The sequence below is a fragment of the Cavia porcellus genome, unplaced genomic scaffold (genome assembly GCF_034190915.1).
Source record: "Cavia porcellus strain 051 isolate PalLab524CR breed Dunkin Hartley unplaced genomic scaffold, mCavPor4.1 scaffold_2, whole genome shotgun sequence".
Lineage (NCBI taxonomy): Eukaryota > Metazoa > Chordata > Mammalia > Rodentia > Caviidae > Cavia > Cavia porcellus.
This window is the reverse complement of record NW_026947485.1, coordinates 107,427,193-107,452,124: the sequence shown is the minus strand read 5'-3', so window position 1 is coordinate 107,452,124 and position 24,932 is coordinate 107,427,193. Positions and strand designations below refer to the sequence as shown.

The 24,932-nt window shown below is 40.6% G+C and overlaps 1 protein-coding gene across 5 annotated transcripts in view; it reads right to left on the bottom strand.

Moving 5' to 3' along the window:
- The window catches only part of Dnmbp (dynamin binding protein), a 120,395-nt gene that overhangs the window by 21,772 nt on the left and 73,691 nt on the right, over window positions 1-24,932 (bottom strand). For all 5 annotated transcript variants that reach the window (XM_003479788.5, XM_063245054.1, XM_063245052.1 and 2 more), the window contains 2 exons: window positions 5,227-5,420; window positions 4,189-4,288 (listed from right to left, as the gene is read on the bottom strand). In XM_003479788.5, coding sequence (XP_003479836.1) covers window positions 4,189-4,288; window positions 5,227-5,420 — 294 coding nt within the window. The remainder of the gene's footprint in view (window positions 1-4,188; window positions 4,289-5,226; window positions 5,421-24,932) is intronic.

The following is a 24,932-nucleotide window of genomic DNA, read 5'->3' as shown; positions in this document are numbered from 1 at the left end:
TCCCCCACTCTTGCACAGACCAGTTTCTATGTAAGTTACAGCTTAATTACAGCTCCTTTCTATAAGAGAAACTTGATGTGTTTTTGTAAACCTTACCCCCTGCTGCCCTGTCTCACTGAAAGTCCTACTTCTGAGTCTACTCCGAAACTCAACAATCGCTGTGGGGCTGCTCCTTTTTGATCCTCAGGGCTAATTTGGAATTTCTGAGCCACCAATGTCTTTGTTTTTACAAACTCATATTTTCCTGCCTTTTGTTCTTATATGTTTCTTTCCTATCCTATTTCCTACTAGCAATCTTAGAACTTTCACTACTCAAACCAACTACCATCTACACTCAATTTAGTGTTCTTCAGTCTCCTTGGTCATGACAATTTTATGTCACTGCAAACTAGCATAGCTACACTGCCAGTATCTTCTGAACTGTGGGCACAACCTAAGAAAATGGGTCATGAAATCTACTTCAGGAGTCATGATCAGCCTGTTTTGATGAAATAGAAAATATCAGAAAACACTGAATATAGTAAAATTAAGCACAGACATATACACAAACAACATATCCTGAGCCATTATCTAAAATGTATTTATTTCTAGGGATTATGTTTAAAATAATTTAGAAAACTGCTCAGAGGATACACTGTCGAGAGGACAACTTGAATTATGTGCTGTACTTATGTGCTTAAAAAACTGGATGAAGGATTGGGGATGTATCTTAGTGGTAGAGCATTTGCCTAGCATGTGAAAGGTCATGTTCAATTCTCAGCACCACAAAAATAAAACAAAACAAAAGTAAGCACGAAAGAGGGGGAAATGAGGAAGTAGGGTAGAGAAAACATATGTACTTGCTAGTACATAACACGCTGTCTTCAGAAGAAGACAAGGGCACTAGTAACAATGGTTGCTTCTAGTTGGGAAGAGCTGGTTGAGTAAGGATATAGACCAAGTAGCTTTCCATTAAATGTTTTTTTGTACCTTTCTAATTTTGTGCTATGTAAATGTATTAATATAAGTTAAATTATGAATATATAAAATTATAAATATATATATATATATATATATATATATATATATAACTTTAAGAAAATGTAATCCATGTCCATCTGCCTTTTGCTTGTAGCTTCGTAAGACTTTTAATTTGCCTTGGTTGGCCTTCTCAGCCCCAGCAGTGTGTACAACTAGGATGCCTTCCTTCCTTCAAGTACATCAAACTCCAGCCTACTGTCCCTCTCTGTAAGGTTGAGCCTCTAGACCAAGTTCTGAACCTTTCGGTTCCTAGGATTCTCTGCCACTTTTTCTGCATGTTCTATCAACACATCTCAGCCTGTTCCCTAACTCCTTGTTTGACTTCAGATGAAAAGTGAGATAAGAACAACAACAAAGAAAAATAAGTCATATGTTAGGAGTGTGGCATTACATGGATATTTTGCTTTAATGTCCAATTTTATTGCTGTCATATGTATGGGTAAATACTCTAAAAGACATTACTGTGACTATGAGCTTAATAGTGGTCACCAGGCCCACTTGAAAATTTCCAGGGCTAGGGGCTGGGGATTTAGCTCAGCGTCATAAGCGCCTGCCTTGCAAGCAGGCAGTCGTGAGTTTGATCCCTGGTATCGATAAAAACGAAAAAGACAAAAAAAAAAAAGAATATTTCCAGGGCTGATGCTATCTTAGTGATATGATTGATGTTCCATGTTGTAGACATTCCCAGGAGACAAGACCATGGCAGCACAGATACATGTCACAAACTTGAAAATAAAGCCCACCTTCACAGAGTAGCTTAAACTCCCTTTACACAGGAGACACCTGCCAACTGACCTGGACTGAACACATGTATAAGAAGGAGGAGTAATTTTCCACATTCTGAGATGATGTGGACAGACACCGTCTTGGTGAGCAAGTATCTGAGCCCTGACTACACCTGGCTAGCGCCAGCAGCGTGTTGTAAAAGTGCTGCCAAAACAAACTGCATGGACATCAGCTGGTCTCCAACCTTCATTTTTGACACAAATGGGACTAAAGTCACTTTGGGGAAGATGGCTATCTAAACTTCCCATAAGGTCTCAACATAACAGGTAACAAATATTAAGAATTACAAGGTACTTGTTTATTTATCCCTTTTAGACACCAGCTAACTCTCATTTCTTATAATTTAAGTAAATGATCTACAGTTCTCATTTCAAGCTCCTGAAAAAAATGTTATAAATTGGGCTCTATGCTTCATCACTGTATCAAAGCAGGGCACCCTGACTTTCTAGTCACCTCCATGTGTGCTTCTCTCCACAGTTACCTCCCTGCCTCTCCCACCAATTGCTAGCCACGTGACCTTGGGCAAATTTTCTCCACTCTCAGTCTCAGTTTCCTCATCTATAAAATAAGGTTTAAAGCACCCAAACCTCAAAGGGTTGTTGTAAAGAACAATGGGCCTCTCTAGAGAATGGGTAGTGTATCATACACACTCTAGAAGCATTAACATGATTACACTCCCCTTCATATCCCACAGCCATTTGCCCCTTTTGTTCTTACACCCTTCCTCTCCTGGGTAAGTCATGGGGAGTCTCTGGCCAAAGAAGTGTTTGAAGTGAATGTGAAAAGTGAAGGGACTTTCTGGACAGCAGTTTTAGGTTCCTGGAATGCAAGGTGAGAGCAAAGAGCAGAATCTGCAGGACAAGTCAGCAGAATTAAGAGCAACTTACTCTCAGAGATGTTTGCTTTAGCTGGTGTGTTCCCTCTGCCCTCTGATAAGCTTCTGGCCAACAAGCCTATTGAAACTAGATTAACATACATGACATAGTAGGTCATCCCTTTGTGTCCCTGTACCATGACCAAAATTTATTCACAAGTCTTGCAAGTTTTTCTTCTTCTACATCTTTGACCTCATGTCCTTGAGTTACAGATAAATAATCACCGAAGTCCCTGCTTGCTGCCATTTTCCTGAAACTTTAGAATCAGCCCCTCTGGGTCCTCTCAGTGACTGAACCAAGTCTCATCTCTGAGTAATCTTCACTCTCTATGCTACCACGGTCTCTCACTGTGATGGTAAGTCAGGTAAACGCTACTTAGTCTAAGCCAGTATCACGACCTCATCTCTCTTTCTAGCAAGAACCCAACTGTGAAAAATGAGAAAGAGAAACTGGATGGAGGAGCTCTGGGACAGGTTCACAAACTCTCAAGGGCCAGAAGAGTTACTTTCTTCTGCTGGATTTTGTGTGCAGAGGGATGGCTGAACTTACGGTGCCTCTCCTATGATGGTAGTGAAACAGCAAAATAACAGGATGTCCCCACCCACAGTGCACTGAGAGAGCATGACAGAAGTCACAGTGTTCACTTCCAAGATCACATTGTAAAAGACCCTGCAGCCCCTGTCCCTGGCTTTTGCTAGTTCTCAGCCTACTCCGGGTGTACAATTTACAATTTACTCATGTCATGAGCAGGATCCATGGAGAAGCTCATGTGGCATAGAGCTACACCTGAAGAGCTAAGTGAACTTTCTCGGAAGGGAATCCTTTAGCCCCAAAAGGTGGCTGGCTGGGAGCCCAACTCAGCCTAAAAAGACAAACTCAGTCAGGATACTCCCCAGCCACTTTCAGATTCCTGACCCACAAAGCCCGAAGTTTGCATGGTTATTGTTTTAAACTGCTCAGTTTCATTGAGGTTTGTTGCATAACAATCATGACTAATAAGCTCCCCTGGTTTTAAGAACTAGATTAATGTTCTTCAAACAATTTGGACAATGATCCATATATGTACTTTTCAAAACATGACTTAGAATATAAAATATATACTTAGAATAGAAAATTATTTTAAAAGCAATTATTATTTACAACACATTCCAATACTTTCTATTTTATTAAAAAGTACATATTGGAGCTAGGGATTTAGCTCAGCGGCACAAGTGCCTGCCTGGAAGCACAAGGTCACCAGTTTGATCCCCAGAACAGGGTGGGGTGTGTGTGTGCACAGTAGGTGTGCATCCCCTAATCTCAAGACCCATTAATGGACTGCAACTATGAGTCTGAAAAACATCACACTATGTGACATCTAAAACTTCTACTGTTAACACACTATATCTAAAAGCAGGCTGAGACAGAAGAAGCAGGGATCAAATTAACCTCTAAACCAATAGTCCCGAACTAACCTCAGGATCAGAAGGACCCCTCCCTCCACCCACTAGCACTGAGCAGCTCATACCTACAGAATCGCTGACTTCCAGGGCAGCTAATAATTGCTTCGAGACTTTTATCACCATCTGCATATTTCCAAAAAGTCCTTCAAAATCAATGTTTGGTATCTGAGGAAAAAAACAAAGCATAAAAATGCATGCAAATGCAATCAACATGCATATCCCTGGTACCTGGAATATTTAAGGACTGTACAATACTGCTCAAGGTCAATTTTTTTTTTTAAAACTTACTTTCATCAAATGTCTTCCGTAAAACATCAAACACTATTTTTTTTTGTCTTTGTTTTTTGAGTCAGGGTTTCCACTATGCAGTTCAGGCTGGCCTTGAGCTCACAGCAATCCTCCTGCCTCAGTTCCCGAGTGCTGGGATTACAGGCATGTGCCACCACATCCAGCCCAACACTACCTTTAATGCTACCCTTTGTCCTTGATCAATTATGCTATCATTTAGGTTTAATGTGTTCTCCAAAGGCCCAAGGGTTAAAACTTGATCAAGAGCCTGCAGCACTACTGGGTTGGGCTTACTAGAAGGAAGCGAGGTCACTGGAGGGGTGCCCCTGAAGGGGTACTGGCATCCTAACCTCTTCTCCTTCTCTGTGCTTCCCAGCCACCAAGTGGTAAGTGGTGTGGCTCTACCATGCTCTTTCTGCTATGATGTTCTGCCTTGCCACAAGCCCAAAATAAATACAGCTAGCCAACTGTGGATTGAAATCTCTGAAATCATGGGCCAAAATTAATTTTTTTTCCTTTTAAGCTTATTCTTTCAGATATTTTGTCATAGTAATGGAAAGTTAACTAAATATTTTCTGCTCCTTCCTCTACCACCACCTTCATAAAATTTCTATGAAACCCATATAGTTTGTAATTATAAAATGCAACAGTACTCACAAGCCCTTATTTCAAACCCAGCAATGTTCTGGGTAACAGCTGCTACACTCAGGGCCTAAGTTTTAGCTCAGCTTGCATAAACACCTGCATGGCAAGTACACGGTCTTCGTGAGTTTGATCCCCAGTACCAAAACAAAAACAAAAACTGAAGCTCCCACCTGTGCCTGTTGTAGAGGCACCATGATCCGCTCAATGCACATCTCTAAATCCCGAATGTAGTCTCTTTCTGTCTGCAGAAGTTCTTCTACCACTTTGGTTCTCTTCTCCAGCATCCTCTGCTCTGGGCTTTCGTTGGATATGGACCCAGAAGGGGTCACCAGGGGTGAAGACTGTGAGGAAAGGAGCGTTATTTCTGGAAAAGAAAAGAGAACCAGTCAGCAGCTCTGGGTCTGAAAGCAAAGTTAATAGTCTGAGCCGTAAAAACATTCTTTGAGAAACAAATGTTAGCTATCAGGAAACAAACAGATATGAAGGCTAGCAAATCATTCCTGCAGAGAGACTTCTCCTCTCTGTGCAGTATCAGCTTGAGAGTCTAACCTAAAAAGAAACTGGCTTGCCAACACAGTGTTGCACACCTGTAATCCAAGAACTCTAGGAAGCTGAAGCAGGTGCAAGCACAGAATGGGCAAATTAGTAACTTAGTGAAACCCTGTTTTAAAAACAAGAAAACAAAACAAACAAACAAAAAACATTAAAAAAAAAAAAAAAAGCTAGGGATGTATCTCAGTCCTGGGTTAATTTCCAGTAAACACACCCTCAATACACAGGCACACACACAGTCTCTCTGTCTCTCTGTCTCTGTGTCTCTCTCTCTCTCATCCTTTTTTTTTTCCAGCTAAAGTTTCACCAAGTAGCCCAGGCTGGCCTTGAATCTGCAGCAATCCTCCTGCCTCATCCTCCTCACTGTTGAGATTACAGGTGTGCACATGTAATCTCATCTCATGCTCATCTTAAACTGGCTCATTTTTAAGAGAATGAATCAGTACTTTATCTACAAGTTCCTTGCACAAGGGGCTAAAAGAGGTAGGTTCTTATCAAGAATTGTTTTCACTTTGTAGTCTCGTGTGGTGTGTGATGTGTATCTTCAATCCCAGCACTCAGAAGACTGAGGCAGGAGTACTGCATGGGCTACACTGTGAGTTTAAGGCCAGCCTGCTCTAAATTCTATTCCCCTTCAGCAGCAGAATGCAAAGCTAGAAAATAAAAAAATTGACACAGCACATTAAAATGAAAACATATATTATGTGGACACAAAATACTGCCAACTTGCTAGGGGAAGACAAGAATTAGGAATCATCTATCTGAGATCTGAGTGATGGCAGGTCTATCATTTTCTAGTCACTGTGATGGTTAGGTCTATAAAATCTGACTTTAGAGTCTTCCTATCAAAACACGACTCACAGGAGATTTTTTTACTTCACATGTCCTAGGAGACAGATAACACAATATAAAGTTCTTCAATTAAAGGAAACTCTGTAGAAGTAGACTGCACAGTTCTAAAAACAAATACAAATATGTATCTTGTCATCAGCTTTTCCAATTATCTGTTACATGTGCAGGATGAAAGAATTATTTATAAAGATGGGACAGAATTTGATCATTTAAAATGAACGCTAAATACTAAAAAAAAAAATTGAAGAAAAATTCAGTGGTGAGACAAGGAACCTCTGTAATACTAGTTTCCTTCAAATCTCTTAAGACCTAAGCATAATTACGAGAAAAAACACAAACATAGGGCCAGGGATTTAGCTCAAGGACACAAGCAGCTGCCTGGCAAGCAGAAGGCTGGGAGTTCGATCCCTAGTACTACAAAACAAATAAATAAATTAATTAATTAAAAAACACAAGTGTTCAAAGTACTACGGAGAGCTAATTTTTCACAACAGATTTTATTCTCCAAAAATATTCCCTCATGGCTCCTTCTCTGAGGATTTAGGAATTTTTTCAGTGTTTAAAAAAAGAATGCAATCAAGATACTGGTTTCTAGAGACACTTCACTAAAAGGAAGCAGTCTTTGGAAATGGCTGATCTCAGGGCTGGGGCAGGGCAGATGACAGGTGGAGCTGAAACATCTTGCGGAAGAAAGCTAGATATCCTCAGCCTGCCAGGGAGCGACAGACAGTACTGGTCGGATTGCGCACAGCCTGAGTGCCAATGTGCATTCAAGTAAACATAGCAAGGTCTTATAATTCGCTGAATAAAGTAAGAATCCATATAAATTCCTACTCATAATACATAGATGAATAAATAAACGAGTAGAAAAGGTTCTTCCTATGACAGAATATCAACTCAAATATTGGAAGAAAATAATGGAGTTAGAAAATAACCATTTTGCAATTAGAGTAACATTTGATTCTGGTACAAATATCATTTGATAATTTCTGTGTTACTGGGGGAGTGGATGGTGATTAGTATATATATGGTTTTGGATTACTTATTTCAAAGATAAAAAAATAGTGACTATGAATATACTATAGCTGGGGATACAGCTCAGCAGCATAAGCGTCTGCCTGGCAAAGTGCAAGGTCCCAGGTTCAATTCCCAGTACCAAAAAACAAACAACAAAAAAGATGGCATCTCCTGAACATACTAGGGAAATGAATGACACTATGACCCAGAAATCAGCACTACTAAGGGACAAACATAATGAACCTCCATATATCATGTCTCAAAACTATACAATATCCCTTATACAGTACACAAGTCATGAATGTGTAATTTAAAATGAATCTTGGTTTTTTGGGTTTTTTGTTTGAGGCAGGGTCTTGCTGTGCAGCCCAAGGTGGCTTTGAACTCAAGAAATTCTCCTGCCCCAGTCATTCAAGGGTTACCACTTAAAATGATTTTTTTTTAAGTGAATCTTGAGGAAACCCCAAACTCAAATTGAGTGTTTATATACTTCAAAATGTTACTTTCATAAAATACACAACATATACATAAATATAATCAAAAGCAGATAAAATATAACCAAAAGTTAGATATAACCAAAGCAATAACAACTAAATGTTTATTGTCATCCGGTCTAGACCTCAATTTGGAGGAAAAAATTGCTACAAAATACACAACTAGGGCAATTGATAAAACTAGAATAAAGTCTGAAGATTAGCTTAAATGATTATAAATCAAATTTGGATTTCCTGAAATGGCAAAATCTTGAGGACTGTCATGTAAGAGAGGATACATGTTCATGCAGAATACACATTGGTGAGCTATTACAGAAGCGGCCTTGCACATGCAAGGCCCTGGGTTTAATCCTCAGAATCACTAAATATTTACTAAAGTGTACAAGGTACTCTCAGAGAACTGAGAGAGGCAAAAACAAAACAACAAAAGCCCCGGGGCTGAGGATTTAGCTCAGTGGCGTAAGTACCTGCCTTGCAACCAGGCAGTCGTGAGTTCGATCCCCGGTACTGATAAAAAGAAAAAAAAAAAAACCCCACAAAAGCCCCTAAAACAAAACTATAAAGAATGAAAACAAAAACACTGCAAAATATTAAATGATGGTAAGTTGAAGGGTATATAGGTGGTTCTGTGTACTTTGGCAATTTTGTGTAAATGTGGTGTAATCCAAAACAAAGTTTGAAAAGGCATAATGAAAAAATATCTTTCATGAACCTTTTGGTAATACAAGTTACAAACCTTCATATATAACTGTCATCTCACTACAGTACTAAATTATGATTCTAAATTAATTGTAACATATACACAATTTATGTATTGCAGTGCTAGGGTTGGAACCCAGGGCTTCCCCCATGCTAGACAAGCACTCTACCGCTGAATTACAACCCCTAACCCTGCAAATCTATTTTTAATAACTAGCTTTAAAATACATCTACGATTTCAAAGCAACGAGTTCTTAGTCTCAAATATGGTCTCATCAGTGTCAAGTTAAGAAACTCATTTTTCCTATAAGACTAGAAAATGTTGGAAAAGGAGAACATTTACTGAACGCCCACCACACGTGAGATATTTAGGACTATATCCTCAAGCTCACTGAATATTTACACCAGAGCTTGAAAGCATCCATATGTTAGAAACTCATTCTCTAAGAGGCAGACCAGCTGAGGTTACACAGCAAGTAATGGCAGTTATAGAATTACAACCCAAATATATTTAGATCCAAATCTTTTGTACTTAATCCTGCATCATCTTGCTTCTGTACCCTAGAATCTCTACTACAAAAGGTAGCAATTTATTTGCTTCAAACCTTAAACATTTCCAGACAAATATTTACTCCCCAAAATCAAAGTTAATTAATTACAGTAGCCGAAAACACAAAATATCAGCAAGCACTTGTTCATCAAGCAGAAGTCTTCATGAAAAGACAGAAATTTTTATATTACAATAATAAATAAGTAACAATTCTTCCCAAACTGCCAACTTTTTTGTTTTGAAGACAGGACTTATAAACTCTTGAATAGTCTTTAAAAGCTTTAAAATACAAACCTCAAATCCCTGTGGAATATTTTCCCTGAATACCAACCCTGAGAATCTGATTTCTTTAAATTAGATCCTATTTGAAGGACCTGTATATCTGCAATTTTAACAAAACCCTAGGTATTTATGAAAAGGCCTGATCTTCAGACTCCATAAATATAACACTTCAGAGTGAGTTTTCAAATACAGTATTAGAGAAAAAAAAAAAAAATATATATATATATATATATATATATTTATGGCTGAGATGTAGAACTTTTTTACATACATGCTAAGAAAAAAGTCTGATCTAAAACTTTGGTAGGTTGGGGGTGGAACGCAGAGGTACAGCGTTTACCCAGTGTGCATGTGTGTGGGTTCCATCCCTAGTACGGCAAATAAATAAGCAAATAAAACCGGAGAATCTGGGACAAGCAAGTGAGAGAAAGTGGCCTTCACCCTCATCAGTGACCGTGGGAACAGGCTCTGAATCATGCACTTCCTCACTACTTAGCTGGGAAGCCCTGGAAAAGTTCACCTCTGGGCCTCAATTTCCTCTTGTATAAAATGCAGAGTGATTGTGGAAATTAAGCAAGGTAATAACTTGGTAATAACTCAATAAAAGGTAAGACTTTTTCCCACAATGTGCCAGAAATTGCCGTCTGCACCATCCTAAGGCAAAATGCAGCACACAGAAACAAGCCCTGTGAAGAGTCTCTAAAGTTCTGTGAGAGTAGTAAGATCTGGGGATAAGTAAGCACAGAGAGGAAACTAAGGCCAAGAATCGGCCATCCACAAAACGTGCACACCTTCCTGGGACGGTCCCGCAGGAATTAGGGAACTGGGCGAACTGTAGGAATTTACTATCCATACAAAACAATTCGCTGTGAGAGTTTTGGGTGCCGTGGATCGCCACCGCCCCTCCTCCAGCTGCCCCACGTCCATCCCCTGTAGGTTTAGTGCATTAGCCCCAGGTCCATTTCCCACGGCTCCAGGGGGTCCTTCCTCGGTCAACCTACAGCTGCCTGCGACTCTGCTATACGCTTTACAGAGGTGAGGAGCAAGGGCACGGCCTTCCGCCCTTGCCTAGAGAAGCCGCCTGTCCCTGCTGGCAAGAATCCCTGTGCCCGAGGCAAGGCCCCCAGTTGGTACTCCCCATCCTTGGTGTCCTAGCAGGTACCTGCTTGCCCTGGGCCCCGGACAGGCGGAGGAGCGGGCAGATGGGGTTGCTGCAGGCACAAGGGATCTTCCCAGCGCTCTGGAATGCGCTTCGGTCTCCCGGGGTCCTTTGAAAAAGGCCGGCACTGCCCCCTCCATTTCCATATGAATCGTCCCCAAGGCACCTCACTGCCCAGCGGGCCAGGCGATTGCTAAAGGACGGAACTGGAGTCCTCCCCCACTGGACTTAGGCGCACAGCGTGGTCTTCCTACTCCTATGGAGGTAGTATAGAAGAAACAAGAGATAGGTAGAAAGGAGATGAAATGATAAATATTTTACTTTACAGAGGCAACAACTTCAAGGACCCGGGCGGAGTTACCCAAGATGATCCATATCAGCCTTCCTTTGCTTAAATTTAGGCGGCTTTCCTTCCAGACCTATCACATCCAAAATTTGTCAGGGATATTAAAAGTTCATAAATTGGCTTGAGAAAGTAAAGGGTAGGAACCTGATCCTAAGATAAGAGAATAGATTGAGAGAATCTAAACAATGTTCAAATTATGTAACTAAAAGAAACCCCAAAGTTAAACAGAACAACAAAAGAAACACCTGGGCCCAGACCTGTAGAATGGGCTGGTGTCCTTCCCCAGCAGGAGGCACATTTTCCCAGGTTTCCACCCTTTCAAGAAAAGCATAAATGTTCCCTGTTGAGTATTAACATTTCTGCCTACCTTTCTGCACCTCTTACTGCCACGTCCTGAAAATTCATTTTCTAAGACCAACCAGAGTCAGCCAACCTGCAATTATTCTACTCAACCTGAGGGGTGGACTAGGTTCCCCACCACTTTATCACAGCTCTGGTACCCTCTTCCGCCCTGTCCTGTCCCAGTGACACAAGCACCATCAAAATTTCACCTCACAATTGTTTTAAGCCAAGATTATGACCTCTTACTTTTTAACTCCTTGCGAAACTCTATTTTGAAGGAATGCCGGTTTGTTTTTTTTTTTTTTCCCAGGGAAGCCCTGCAAGGCTACCCTAAACCTGGCAATAACACTGTGACCAGGACCTGCCTTTCTAGGCCCTCTCTGTGCAGTCCCTTTCCTGGCCAGGCAGTGCCCACACTTTGCTCACTTGCCTTTGCCAAAGAATCCCAGACCTTTTACCGGTAGGTCCCTAACCCTCAAGTCATCAACTAGCAGCAGATCTCAGTGGGCTGGTCCCAGGACAGCCAAAACCAAGACAAGTAAGAGTAACTCACAGCAACTGGAGCCCCACATATCTCTCAAACTTGAAATCAGGGCAGAATCAGACAATAGGACATTTTTAAAGAAAATGAACTGAAAGCAAAAAATGGAATGGAAAGGAAAAATAAAGGAAAACCTGCTCTCTCTCCCATACCCATTTGTTTTATTTATTTATTTATTTTTGTTTGGTTTTTGTGGTACTGGGGATCGCGCTCACTCATGACCTTACAACCTCCTGCTTGCCAGGTAGGTGCTTATGGCACTGAGCTGAATCTTCAGCCCATCCCATACTCATTTGTATATATAACATGTACATGCTCAGAGAAAGGCTTGAGCACTTTCAATTTCATCACTTAGGGAAGGGTCTGAGCTTTGGGGTAGATGCCAAGACCAATGGAGACTTGAGCTCAATCAGTACTTTGTTCTTTGAGGGTTTTTTTTCCCCCCAGTTCTGGGGATAGAATACAGAGTGGGTTTAATGATACAGTCATATGAATAAACACCATTATGTTGAAATACATCACTGTGAACAGTGTTAATGGTGGGCTAATTGGGTCAGAAGATTAGTTTGAGCTGTGTTTTACAACTGCCCTGTTTCATCACGAGCCACCAAAATCCAAAAATGGATTCAAGGGCACAACCCACAAGAGTGCATACTGGGCACTCAATCACAGAAAATCACAGAATATCACAAATGAACATAGTAGTTTTTAAGAAAAATGTCATGGTACCTAAAATACCTCTCCACCGAAGTTTTAAGCTATCTGAGAGAAGACAGCTATGGCAGAGTCCTTCCCACTGCTTATTGGATGATGAGCTGTGGGGTTTCTGCTTCCCTCGACTCAAGGGAGCTTTCTTTAGGTTTAAAATTTTAAACAAGTATTTCTATGGCACTTACCATGCGTCGTGAACACTATTCTGGCACTTGTTGAACACTAGTTTCTTTGCTCTCATAATGATCCTACTGTCGTCCCATTTTACTGATGAGGCAGTGACAAACATCCAAAGCACCTGGCTTGGTGAGTGGAAGAGCCCAGGGGAGCCCTCTGCTCAGCATCTGTTTTTGGCCAGTGGCTGTTCTGCCTCCAGTCTTTCCCCAGGCACCCACGTCCTCTGGGTGCTGACACACAATTCTATTTCTAGGCTATCGGGGCTAATGCTGAAGCAGGGCAATTCTACAGCACAGCTCAAACTAACCTTTTAACCTAACTGGCCCACTGTAACAGGCAGATCTCAGTGACGTAGTCATATGACTTATCTATTAGAGCCACTCGGTATAACATAACTTATACACCCTTCTGACTGAACTGAATGGAATAGTGTCACACAGAGAATTCAATAGTATTCTAGATCATTTACAGCAGAAATTATGTGAAAGGACAAACCTATTTAGTCATGTCCTTTCTTTAAAAATTAAAAGCAAAGAGGAATGGGAGAGTAGACAAAAACTTTAATACTTTCTCTACTTAAAAAAGTTAAAACTTCATTTTTTGGCTCATGGATGCTAAGCTAGTGCTCTACCACTGAGCCACATCCCCAGGCTAAATAAAACCAAACCATTTAATTCCACTTTTAGGAATTTAGTCTATGTAAATAATTGGATGCACATGATATGTATGTACAGAGATGTTCATTATCACTTCAGCAGAAACAACCAAAATTTCCTCAAAAGGGGACATAAAAATGGCAGCACCTTGAAGAGTGGAGGCCCTGCCTGGGGTTTGCGGAAGTGATTCCCTTTCCTACTTCTGCTTTGGGTGCCAAGTGTAGCATGGAGCATGGGCTGGAGCAGTAAGTAGCAGGTTTACGGGCAGATTCTCTCAGGTGCCCTCAGAGCCATTCTGCCTTTCATTCCTCCCAATTTGATGTGGGGGCAGCTTTTTGTATCCCCTGGTGGTGGGGTACATCTCTACCTGGCTTTGGGACTAGGTAACCTAGGACACCAGAGCTCCACTGGGCAACCAGATCCCTATTCATTCCCCATGACTCATAGGACAGTAGCATTCTTTTTATTTATCTCTCCCTGGCATGGGAGAGGGCAGACTGTGTATATTTCACTAGGGCCCAAGTAGAAGGATCCAGGGCCTAGGGGCATGCACTCCCTGAGAAGTCTGCCCAGTTTCTGATGAATAAAGTTAGGTTGACAGCTCTGGAAAAAATAAAACAAAACAAAAAAGGAGGCTGGGTTAAGAAATGATGGCAGTCCAGATAAAAGGACACTATTACAACATACAGATTTATATTGTGTTAATATGGAAGAGACAGCTGATGTGTGTTGCTGAAAATTTGAGATACAGTTATGAAAGAATGTGGTTTTGTTAAAAAGGCCAAAACAATTTTTTTTTCAAGACAAGGTCTCATTGTCCAGCATTGCCTTGAATTCACTATGTAGTCCAGGTTGTCCTCAAGTTCATAGCAATCCTTTGCCTCAGCACCCGATTACAGGTGTGAGCCACCACACCCAGCTAGGAAAAAATATTTTAAAAGTGTTGCAACTGTACAAATTTTTATTTGCTCCCTCCCTTTTCAATCTATTTTTAATATTTTCATGGTGAACATACAATAATAATAATGACGACAAAGAATAATAAAGTAGAAAAAAGGACATCTATAATACAAAATGAAACTACTCCAGTACTGACAACTCTCAGCCTGTTCATCCATTTAAAATTTTCTTCAATTTTTAAAATTTTCTTCAATTTTTAATAATCTGAGTTTGTTTCCTGACCTAATTCCTTTAAACTGATGCAGAAGATAACTAATAACACACTGCTGAAATAACAACTAGCAGGAAAAATAGAAGCAAAATTACAACTTCTTGCTTAGCAATCTACAGTTCCTAGAAGCAATCTTTATAGCAAACCCCAAGTGGAAGTAGTCCCTGTAAATCTGTCCAACTGCTCCTGCCCTAAAGGAATCATATATCCTGGTTTTCCACACTCCCTTGCACTGAGGTCAGTCCACCCAGCCCCCACTCCTTTTCTACAGGACCTAATCCACCTCTTTTGGAAGGCAGTTTGTCTAGCTCTGTAAAATTTTCAGCACTTGGCCACTACCTTCTGCAGGGTTCACAGCAGACTTCTCAGACCACCAAACTTCACTAATGAATCCACTGGATTAATGGTCCTAAATCTAAACAGCAAGCAAACTGCAGTAAAGTCTGCTGCGTGGGATTCCATCTTGGGACACTGAGCTCAAAGCTCCCCAGCTCCTTCTTTTCCAGGTCTCTTATTAGACCCTTTGAAGAACTAAACAGAACTTAGTGACCTAACTATGAGAGTCTGCAACTTCTCATGCTGCTGTGATAATAAATTTAATACCAGGAGCAACCAACACACCATTTATGAACACTCACAAAATGCACATAAATCCTAGTGAGGAATGTTGTTGGTAGACTTAAAACTGAGATTATTGTTTTTTTTTAATCTTTAAACAGAAGCAAAATTATCAACAGAGCAGAGATTTTGTAAAATACTTAGAAATAAAATATCATTGTTTAATATGCAAATTTTGATTATATAAGAATTTTTCATGAAAAGCTTTATTTGCTAACTTCTGTCCCCTGCAGCCTGATGCTGTTTATCAGGTCTCCCTAGGGAAGTTCTTATTGCTCTCATTCTACAAATAAGGAAACAGAGTACAGAGAAATAAAATAGCCTGCCCAGGACCACACACCTAAGTACCCAGCACAGTCAAATCTCACACCCTGAGCCTGTGCTCTGGTAACCACCAACGCCTGGTCTAAGTCATACATCCTCTTCCCTAAGCAAGGCCGTTTTGTGCATTGTATTTCAATTCTTAATTACATCACAATGAGGCCTCAAAATATGTTCTAACCCGCTATTTTTTATCCTGCTCTGCAAAGCCCGACTTTCTTCAGTTAGTGGTTTACGTTTACTTTTTCTGTTTTTTCATATAACAATGTATGTATTTTATGACTATCCCTACAATGGCTGGATCTGAATGATAATCTTGTTTAAAATTTTAATTACAAAAATTATAAATATTTAATAGGGAGACACCAAGAAAACTACTGGGAAGTGGGCAAAGGTACAGAAAACTAAAACATTCTCCAAGTTTCCTGAATCTTATTTCACTGGTAAGTCATTTCATTGGTGTGGGTTTCAGGAAATAGCAAAATGAGTGGAGATAAACTAGATGGTCTTTTAAAGTTGTTTCTCTTTGCACAAATGAACCTAGTTGAACAAGACATAAATTCATGAAAACAAAAGGCAATACAAAATAGAACAGAGGAAGTAAACAGGATCAAGATGGAATATGTGTGTGTACCAAACACCCTATGATAAATATATTCATGTATGGTGAATATACTAATAAAAATGTTTAAATAAAATGAATTTAAGGATTAAGGGTTTGGAATTAATTGATTTATTGATTTTTTGAGGCAGGTCTTCCTATGTCGTTTAAACTGGCCTTGAACTCATTATGTAGATCAGGCTGGCCTCAAACTTGTGGCAATTCTCCTGCCTCAGCCTCCAGAGTACTGGGACCACAGGTGTGTGCCACTCTATCCTGCTTGGTTATATTTACTTAAAAGGGTAAACCCAATCTCACAAAATAAAGATGCTTCCAAGTGATTTCTGATACTCTGATGATAAAATCTGATTCAATCTAAGGTACGTGTGAAATCTCTTCTCCTTCCCTTGGCTCTGATTTCTGGAGCTATATGAGGGGCTGCTCCTAGAGAATGAGAAGGAAGCAAGTGAAGTGAAGTAAGCACACCGAGTACTGGTCCAAGCACCTCTCCCCTGCTCTGGTCCAAGCACCTCTCCCCCACTCTCACCATGGACATTCTGGGCCTCCCCTGGGCCACTGTCTCCACTGTGTGATCACTTTCAACTCAAAATCTGCGGCTTCCCACTCCTTTACTAATGCCCTTCAGTTTGGTATTAAGCACACTAGACTCTAACTAGTGTACCACTCAGTATATGAGGCCTTTTAGAACTCACCCAGGCACTTCCTATCACTGAGCCTAGACAGCTGCCACTTGCTGTTACTATGAAACTTGCAACAGCATAATTGAACAATCTGTTGCCCCATCAGTCCTCCACCTTGTAGGTCCAGCTTGTCTCTGTACTTTTTCCATCCTTTCTGCTCACCTATGGTCATTTAAGGCTCAAGTTTCAGCTTCCCCATGAAGGCTTTTCTGGCTGGATTACTGTTTTTCTCTACACTTATCAAGTGAAAAACCTTTGCTGCCTCTTTTTCTTTTTTGCCAGTTTTTTTTTTTTTTTTTTTTTTTTTGCGGTATCGGGAGTCAAACTCACAACCTCGTGCTTACCAGGCAAGTGCTTATGACGCTGAGCTAAATCCCTAGTCCCAATTATTTTTGATATACAGATTCTGAGCAGCAAAATTGGTAGCATCATTTGACAACCAGTCTTTACTGTGCACCTCTTACAAACCAAACACTGTATCAGATTCAGGAAACACCGTGTTCATTCGCCACCATAATGGAGCTCAGACCCCACTGGCTTGTCCAGCATCCCATAATGTGAACTTAGTACCACACTACCTAGCATAGCGGCTGCACCTAATAAAGGACAGTAATTAGTGGGCTCTAATACCGCTCTGCTACCATCTTAAGAGAAAACATATACAATGATGTTTTAAAAATTATTAAGCATCTTAAACTTTATTTGCCTTAATTACTGTATTTAGTTTCTAATTAGGATTTAAAGCCAACACACTGAATGGAATAAATCAGGTTTCAGTCTTCTGAGTTGGACCAGGATGGGAGATGGAGAATAAAAGAAAATGAATTCAGTATTCAAAAAGCACTGTAGAAAGAACCAGGGGAAGATATATATGCATATACATTGTTTCTTTTTTTTGTCTTAACATGGGAGACCAGTTAAGGAGAACTGAGACTTAGTCAACCTCCGCTCACCAGCACATTGTGCTCTTTAGGCAACACACAGGGGAGGATGGCATGTTGCAGGTTCTGGGCACAGTGAGCACAGCTGAGATCCGGTTTTACCGTGGATATACTTTAGACATCATAGGAGGCAGGTGACTTTTGTGCTACTCTGACTGTGCCCATGTCTAAGTAAATAAAAGCAGGATGAGTCACATGCTCAGGGCTCTCTGCCCACTAGAGGCAAGAGCATCCTGCTGCCTGCATGCTAAACTAACCTAGTGTCTCTGTCTTTCACCCTTGTTCACTCCCAGGTTAGGGAACAAACTAGCAAGACTAGGTCCCTACAAGCAGCGTCTGCAGGAGAAAGACCACAGTAGGACCAGCTTCCTCCAAGTGGCACTAGAACAGGACCTGATCAGTATAGGGTGGCTTTCTACACTTTAGTGTTGCTGTAAGTCAATTGAAATTACACACATTTCAACATACACTGAAATGTACCCCTCCATTTTAATGTCTTTAAAGTTAACAGCATGTCATAGTTTAATTAGCAATCTTCTGATGGTAAAGGAAAGAATTCGACCTTTGCAGTGTCTTACAACAAATGATATTTCAGATTTGATGAAATACAGTATACTTCATCTGTCTGGCTTTCAGCTTACGATTAGAGGCCGCCTCTGCATGAAGCCAGGCATGCAAACATGTGTGCTCCTCCCATACTGCCATCCCCACAGACCTGGCACTCTGATGATGTTAATGCACAGTTGTGGGCCCTTCCTGAGTTTCTCAGGAAATATTAAGTTGGACAATGCTGGAGCAGGATAGGTGAGTCAGGATTCCACGTGCCCAGTTGGACAGGCCATGATACTGCAATTAACTGCCTCCTTCCTCTGTACCTCTTAACATTTTCAGGTTCCTATAGAGGAAGTTGCCCTAGAAAATACACTTTCCTATTTCACTTTTATTTCTTGCCTTTTCTTGTAGCCTCTTTTTTTACAGAGATCTGGAATTTTTCCCAGACCAATATTCCTTCTTTGAAGAGAGACAGAACGTGATGCAAAAATAATTGAGATAAGTGTTTGGACGAAAACAACATGATTTAAGAATACAAATCACAATCACAGGGAAGGTCTTCATGTAGGATGAGAGTTGACTGCATCGGATCACTCCACTCTCAGAAGTGCTTTTTTGTGTCTAATGTATCAGTCATCTCCTAACCCTGAGAAGCTATGGCCCCATATACATTTCTTCCTGTCTCCATACCTTTTACTCTTTCCCTTTCCTTTGCCTCCTACAGTTCATCCCATTCATCACAATAACATCTTGATTTTAAAAAGTAAACACATAGAAACTGTTCAACTCTGTCTCCTTCTGCTAGTGGCCCATCTTTTATATTTTTTTGCAAAAGGTCTTGACAGACTAGTCCGTCTATGCACCCTCCCTCGAAGACCTCACTCCCAGGTTTCCTTCTAAATTCTTTGTAGTTAGCTCTGTACTCTTTTTTTAATTTAAAAAAATTTTTTTTATTAGTTAGCTCTGTATTCTTACAATTCTGGTGAAACTCTCAATCCACTAGTATCCTTTTCAAAAAGTTTCATGGTGTTATCCTTGATTTCTCATGGCGATCAAGTATTGGTATTTTCTCTTTGACTCTTCAGATTTTTCTCACTTCTCAAACCTACTTGTTCTATTCCTCCTGCCAGTCTCCCTGCACCTCCCTTTAACTGAACCCTTCTTAGCTCAGCTCACTGCTAACTCCCCAGGTGTTCTTTTCTTCAGGAAAGTCATCTGCTCACAGTTTCAGTGACAACACTACAAGGGTGACTCGCCATGCACACAGCAGCTCTGACTTCCTCCTCGGGCCCTCACCAAGGCCTACTTGTTTCTAAGATTCTTAGGGTCCAGTTCTTCCTCCCCATACTTCTCATCACCTCCCACACACATTTTTTTTACAACTCTTTGTATTGCTCTCATCGTGTTTCCCTACTAGGGATGTCCTCCCTGCTCCTCTTTGCCTACCCTGTTTCCCTTCAAGTTTCAGACAAGTGCAAATATCTATTCCCCTGAAGTCTTCTCTAACAGATTTTCTCCTTTTTGATCATTCATAGCATTTACTGTTTATGCTGTATTTCTATACTTTAATTGTTTATATTTTCACATTGCATCTGTTCAAGTTATCTTCGCACTCCTACATGTATATGGAGGGGCAGCTTTCTCTGGATATCGCCAAAGCATGGCACAGCACTGTAAGAACTAGTTAATAAAAACCCATCCAGCTACATTCAGAGAGGATGTAGGATCTACATTTTGGTATAAGCTTGAATATCAACGTTTGCTACAAAGATTTCATGGTCACATATTTGCAATGAAATGAAATCTTGAGACAAGTGTGATAGCACATACCTGTAATCTCAGCACTAGGAGGCTGAGGCAGGAGGATCACCTTGAATTCAAGGCCAGCCTGAACTACATAGTGAGACTCTGTCTCAAAAAAGAGAAGAAAGGAAAAGAAATCTTGTATATGACTTCTAAGAACTATGAATTGTCAAGGTGCTTTGAGTCTGTGCAGGTTTTTTTTTTCTCCTTCGCCTTCTTCTTATAATGAGGATTTGAACCCAGGGCCTTGTACACATCAGGAAGGTACTCTGTCATACACTGAGCTACATCCCCAGCAAGTTTTTCTGATTTTTGGAGAAGAGTAAAACTAAAGATTTTCTTGGACTCCGCTACTGCATTGCAATTATTGCTCAAATTGTGAAGGAAAAGCTGTAACCTCTTGACCACTCACTTCCCTCCTAAAATCCCTGTAACATGCTCCATACCTCTGCTCTCCTGTGCTCACCCACCTGCCATAGCAGGTCTCCGGGGTCCCAGTCCTCTCTTGTTGTGTCTTTGCCATGTATCACTTAGCTTTACCTCTCCATCATCTGCAGTAGCTCTGTTTCTCTGACAGCACCTCCTGCTCTCCTGGTTCACATTCACAAAGCAACTCTGCGACTATGCCTCTGGCTTCAGCTGTGGTGGCACAGCAGAAGCACTGCTCTGGCAACTGAGAGATGTAGACTTTCTTCCTGAGCCACTGAGTCACCTTGGGTACACATTTCAATTTCTCTAAACTCTCAAAATAAGTAAGTTGCATTCAAGTGTTTTTCAAACATTTTTTACTTCAACTCAACTTTGGTTTTTGTTTTGTGTTTTGTTTTGTTTTTTTGAGACAAGGCTGGTCTTGAACTCATTATGTACCCCAGGTTGGCATCAAACTTGCAACAGTTGTCCTGTCTCAGCCTCCTGAGTGCTGGGATTACAGTCATGTGCCACCATACCTCGCTCATGATCCACATTCACATTGTGACTCTGTGTGAGTATGCATTTATAAAGTGCTTATGTGTATATATATATAACACACATCCAAAAATAATACATGCTTACTTTTACTTAAAGAGATGTATTCTGAAATGCTTTTCTATTCACATCTATATTATTTTTTAGAAATACTGGTTGCAACCTGCTAAATAGACTTCAAGATCCAATTCATGAAGCCTGAGATGTAGCTCAGTGGTAGAGAACTTGGCTAGCATGCACAAGGCCCTGTGTTCAATCTCCAGCACTATGAAACAAAACAATATAATTGTAGGTAGTTATTGATTTTTTTTTTTTGTCTTTTTCCTTTTTATCGGTACCGGGTATCGAATTCATGACTGCCTGCTTGCAAGGCAGGCGCTTATGCCGCTGAGCTAAATCCCCAGCCCCAGTTATTGATTTTTTTTTATAAAAATTCTAAGTTTATTGGTATGTAGGATTCCTAGTAATAATAGTAATAATATAAAGAGATTCTACTGAACCTCTAAAGTAGAGATCTTTACAAGTCCAAGGGCAGATGTAGCCTCCTAATTGTGATTCTTCTGCCTTAACTCTCACCTGAATTCTAGTTTCATATTTCTGTAATAGTTTTCCATTTTGATATACTAATATCACTTAAGTTCAACATATGTAACAGGGAATCTGAACCACTAGGTCGTGTTTCCATTATAACTATTTATGCTATTAGTAAATGCAAAACCTTAAAGTCAACTCTTGCTTCCCATGAGCCAGCAGTGGTCATGCAGGACTGGGAAGAGAAACAAGAAGCCAATTCATCCCTCCAGTGAGCCAGCGGTGGCCATGCAGGGCCAGGAATGGCAATAAGAAGCTGATTCATCCTTCCCGTGAACCAGCTAGTACTTGGCCAGGGAGTCAAGAAGAGCCGCTCTGATTCAGAGGATCACAAGCTGAATCGATAGCAACTAGGGTACAAAAACAAATTAATTCTTGCATTGTTTGATTGCCTTTGCAGTCCTAAAACTGGTAGTCTGAGCATCTATTTAAATAGCAATACAACAACAATGGGGGATTTCTTTCTGTATTGTTTTTGAAATCCAACACTGTTTTCACTGTTTTGTTTTATTCCATTTTATTGTTTTGCTTTCCTCATTGTTCTGTTTTGATTGGTTTTATTCTGTTTTGTTTTGTTTGATTTGATTATGTCTGATGCTATGGGCAGCAATTCTGAATATAACAAGAGGCATTATAGTAGCTACCATAGATTATCTTGTTTTGAAATCCTGTATGACTTTCACTGTTTTGTTCTGATTGGCTTTATTCTGTTTTATTTTATTTGGTTTTATTCTCTCTAAAATAAATTTTAAAATATGTAACAAAAAAGACAGTTCTTGGTCCAGTAATAGTGAGATAGCTTACATTGTCCTAACATCCAGGCTGATAACTATTGAGATTTCTGGACAAGACGTTAAAACAATGACTATATGTAAGCACTAGAAACCAATCAAAACAGGCAGACACTGAAGAGGACATGACTAAAAACAAGAAATAAAACTAGGTAAGACTGACATTTAGGGCTGGGGGTTTAACTCAGCGGCTTAAGCACCTGCCTTGCAAGTGTGTGGTTGTGAGTTTGATCCCTGGTACCAATAAAAAAGAAAAAGACCAAAGGGGAGGTGGGGGGAAGACTGACATTTATCCAACATCTCCCAGGTGCCCATCTCTTGGGATGCCAGGGAATAAAGCAGCAGTGGAGAGCCAACAAGTGGCAATCACTCTGGGCTGAGGAGCCAGGGTTCCAGTCTGGAGTGCTAAAGGGGCTACGGCTTAAGAAGGCAATCATAGAAAAGAAGAAGCCACACAGAGTACCCCAAAATCCATGTAGCAGTTCCCCTGAAATCCTTGAAATAAACTATGTATGTCAGCAATGAGACTCCAAAGAATCTAGCAAATCATTAGCAGCTGAAGAGCCCTGCAGATATTCAGCAACTGATGGCTGCTAGAAAGGCATGTTTGAAATGTGAGACCCTGCAAATTAGTAAGTTCAATCAACATTTCCAGTTTTCCACTGAAACCTCAGTCCTGCCTCACCTTAAGAGTAAGGGTCACCTCCCAGGACTAGGGGCCACACCCTAGAACTAAGGGCAAAACCTTAACATACCTGCCCTAACAAACCAGAGGAAGCTTGCGCAGGAGAATGTACTGATAAAACTCACAAGGGAAGAAAGCCAGTTTCAGGAGAAGTTTCAGGCATGGAGACAGGTCAAAGAGAGCCACAGAGCAGCTTAGTTTCTCTGATAAATCTGAGATGGGAAGAAGAATGTGAGAAGAGAAAGCAAGGGAGGGATGGGGTAGGTCCACTCAGACCCCTAAGGTTGAGGTGCTTGCAGGTCCAAAGGCAGATGTCCATTGGGGAGCAACGACTATCAGTCTGGATGCCACGGGACAATGAAGTGACAGTCCAGTGGGGGCAACTTGTAAAGAGGAAAGAAGGTGGAGAGATAAAACACAAACAAATGGTAATTTACGGTACTATGTTCCAGACCTGTGAGTGTTTTGCTTCTTTTATCTCACTGTGAAACAGGAATTATCTTCATTTTACCACTGGGTCATCTGAAGCTCAGAGAGGTTAATAATTTGTCTAAAGTTCCACTGTTAGTAAATGGTGGAGCTCACATTTGAACTGAAAGCAGAACCACTCCACTAGTCACCCTAACCCATGTCTGTCTCTTTTTTGTACCTACATGTGGTCACTGTGTAACACTTTGTAAGGGGCCAAGATTTGTACTGTAAGACATTTCCAAGTGTTAGAAAACAGAAAGATGTTTAGTAAGGTTGATATTTTATTACTGATTAAAGAGGATATCAGGAATAAAAACAAGGGTGCCAACTGAACTTTTAAAAACATGAATAACACTTCCAAAAGTTAAGTTCTCAAATTCAAAGTTCTAAGAACGGAAATGATATAAAATGGCACTGAGCTGGCTTGTTTCAGAGGGATCATAGGGCACATTACAACACTCCCGAGAGAAGAGCTTGACCCTTGTTAAGTCAAACAGAGTAAACAAACTTGATTACAGTTAGGAGGCTTAATACAATAAGGAACTTAAAACAGGAATCAAAGTTCACTGAACAAACAGATACGGGGAGAAACCAATAGAAATGATATAAAACCAACATAAGAAAAAAAATCACTCTCTTCTCTCTTGACCTGAAAGGAATTTAGAAGTAATACAATCTGTATCATTTCAGAGAAGAAGAAAAAAATGCACCTAGAGAGAAATGACTGTCTCCTAAATACCTCAGCTTCCCAGTGAAAGTCAGTCTTGTTTTCATTTTTATCCTTCTGAGCGCAGGTAGAGAGCCTGCTTTGTCCAAAGTGATGCCCTGGAAACTTAAGTTAATTAAGCATGGTTGAAGGGTCACTGACTAAACCACTAGCAATTTCAGGATCTTTGATGGTGTTTGGTACAAGTCTACTCAGCCAGCCTACTGTGAAAAAAGCACCCACTTCAGAGGAGACTGAGATAGATCTAGAATGTTATCTTCCCTGGCTCTCACTAACCCTTATCTTCTAGTCAGAGCCTGCACTCTCCCAAATTGCACAGGACCAGACAGGCCGCTTGGCATGAGAACACATTATAAGTTCAATAGGGAGCACCACAGTTATAAAAGCAACGTTTGAAGCAGGATATGATGGTACACACCTGTAATCCCAGCACCCTGCAGGAGGACAGCAAGTTCAAGCCCTGCTTAGGAAATTCAGCAATTTAGCAAGACCCTTTCCCAAATAAAAAATAAAAAGAATTGGGAATGTAGCTCAGTGTGAAGGCCCTGGGTTAAATCCT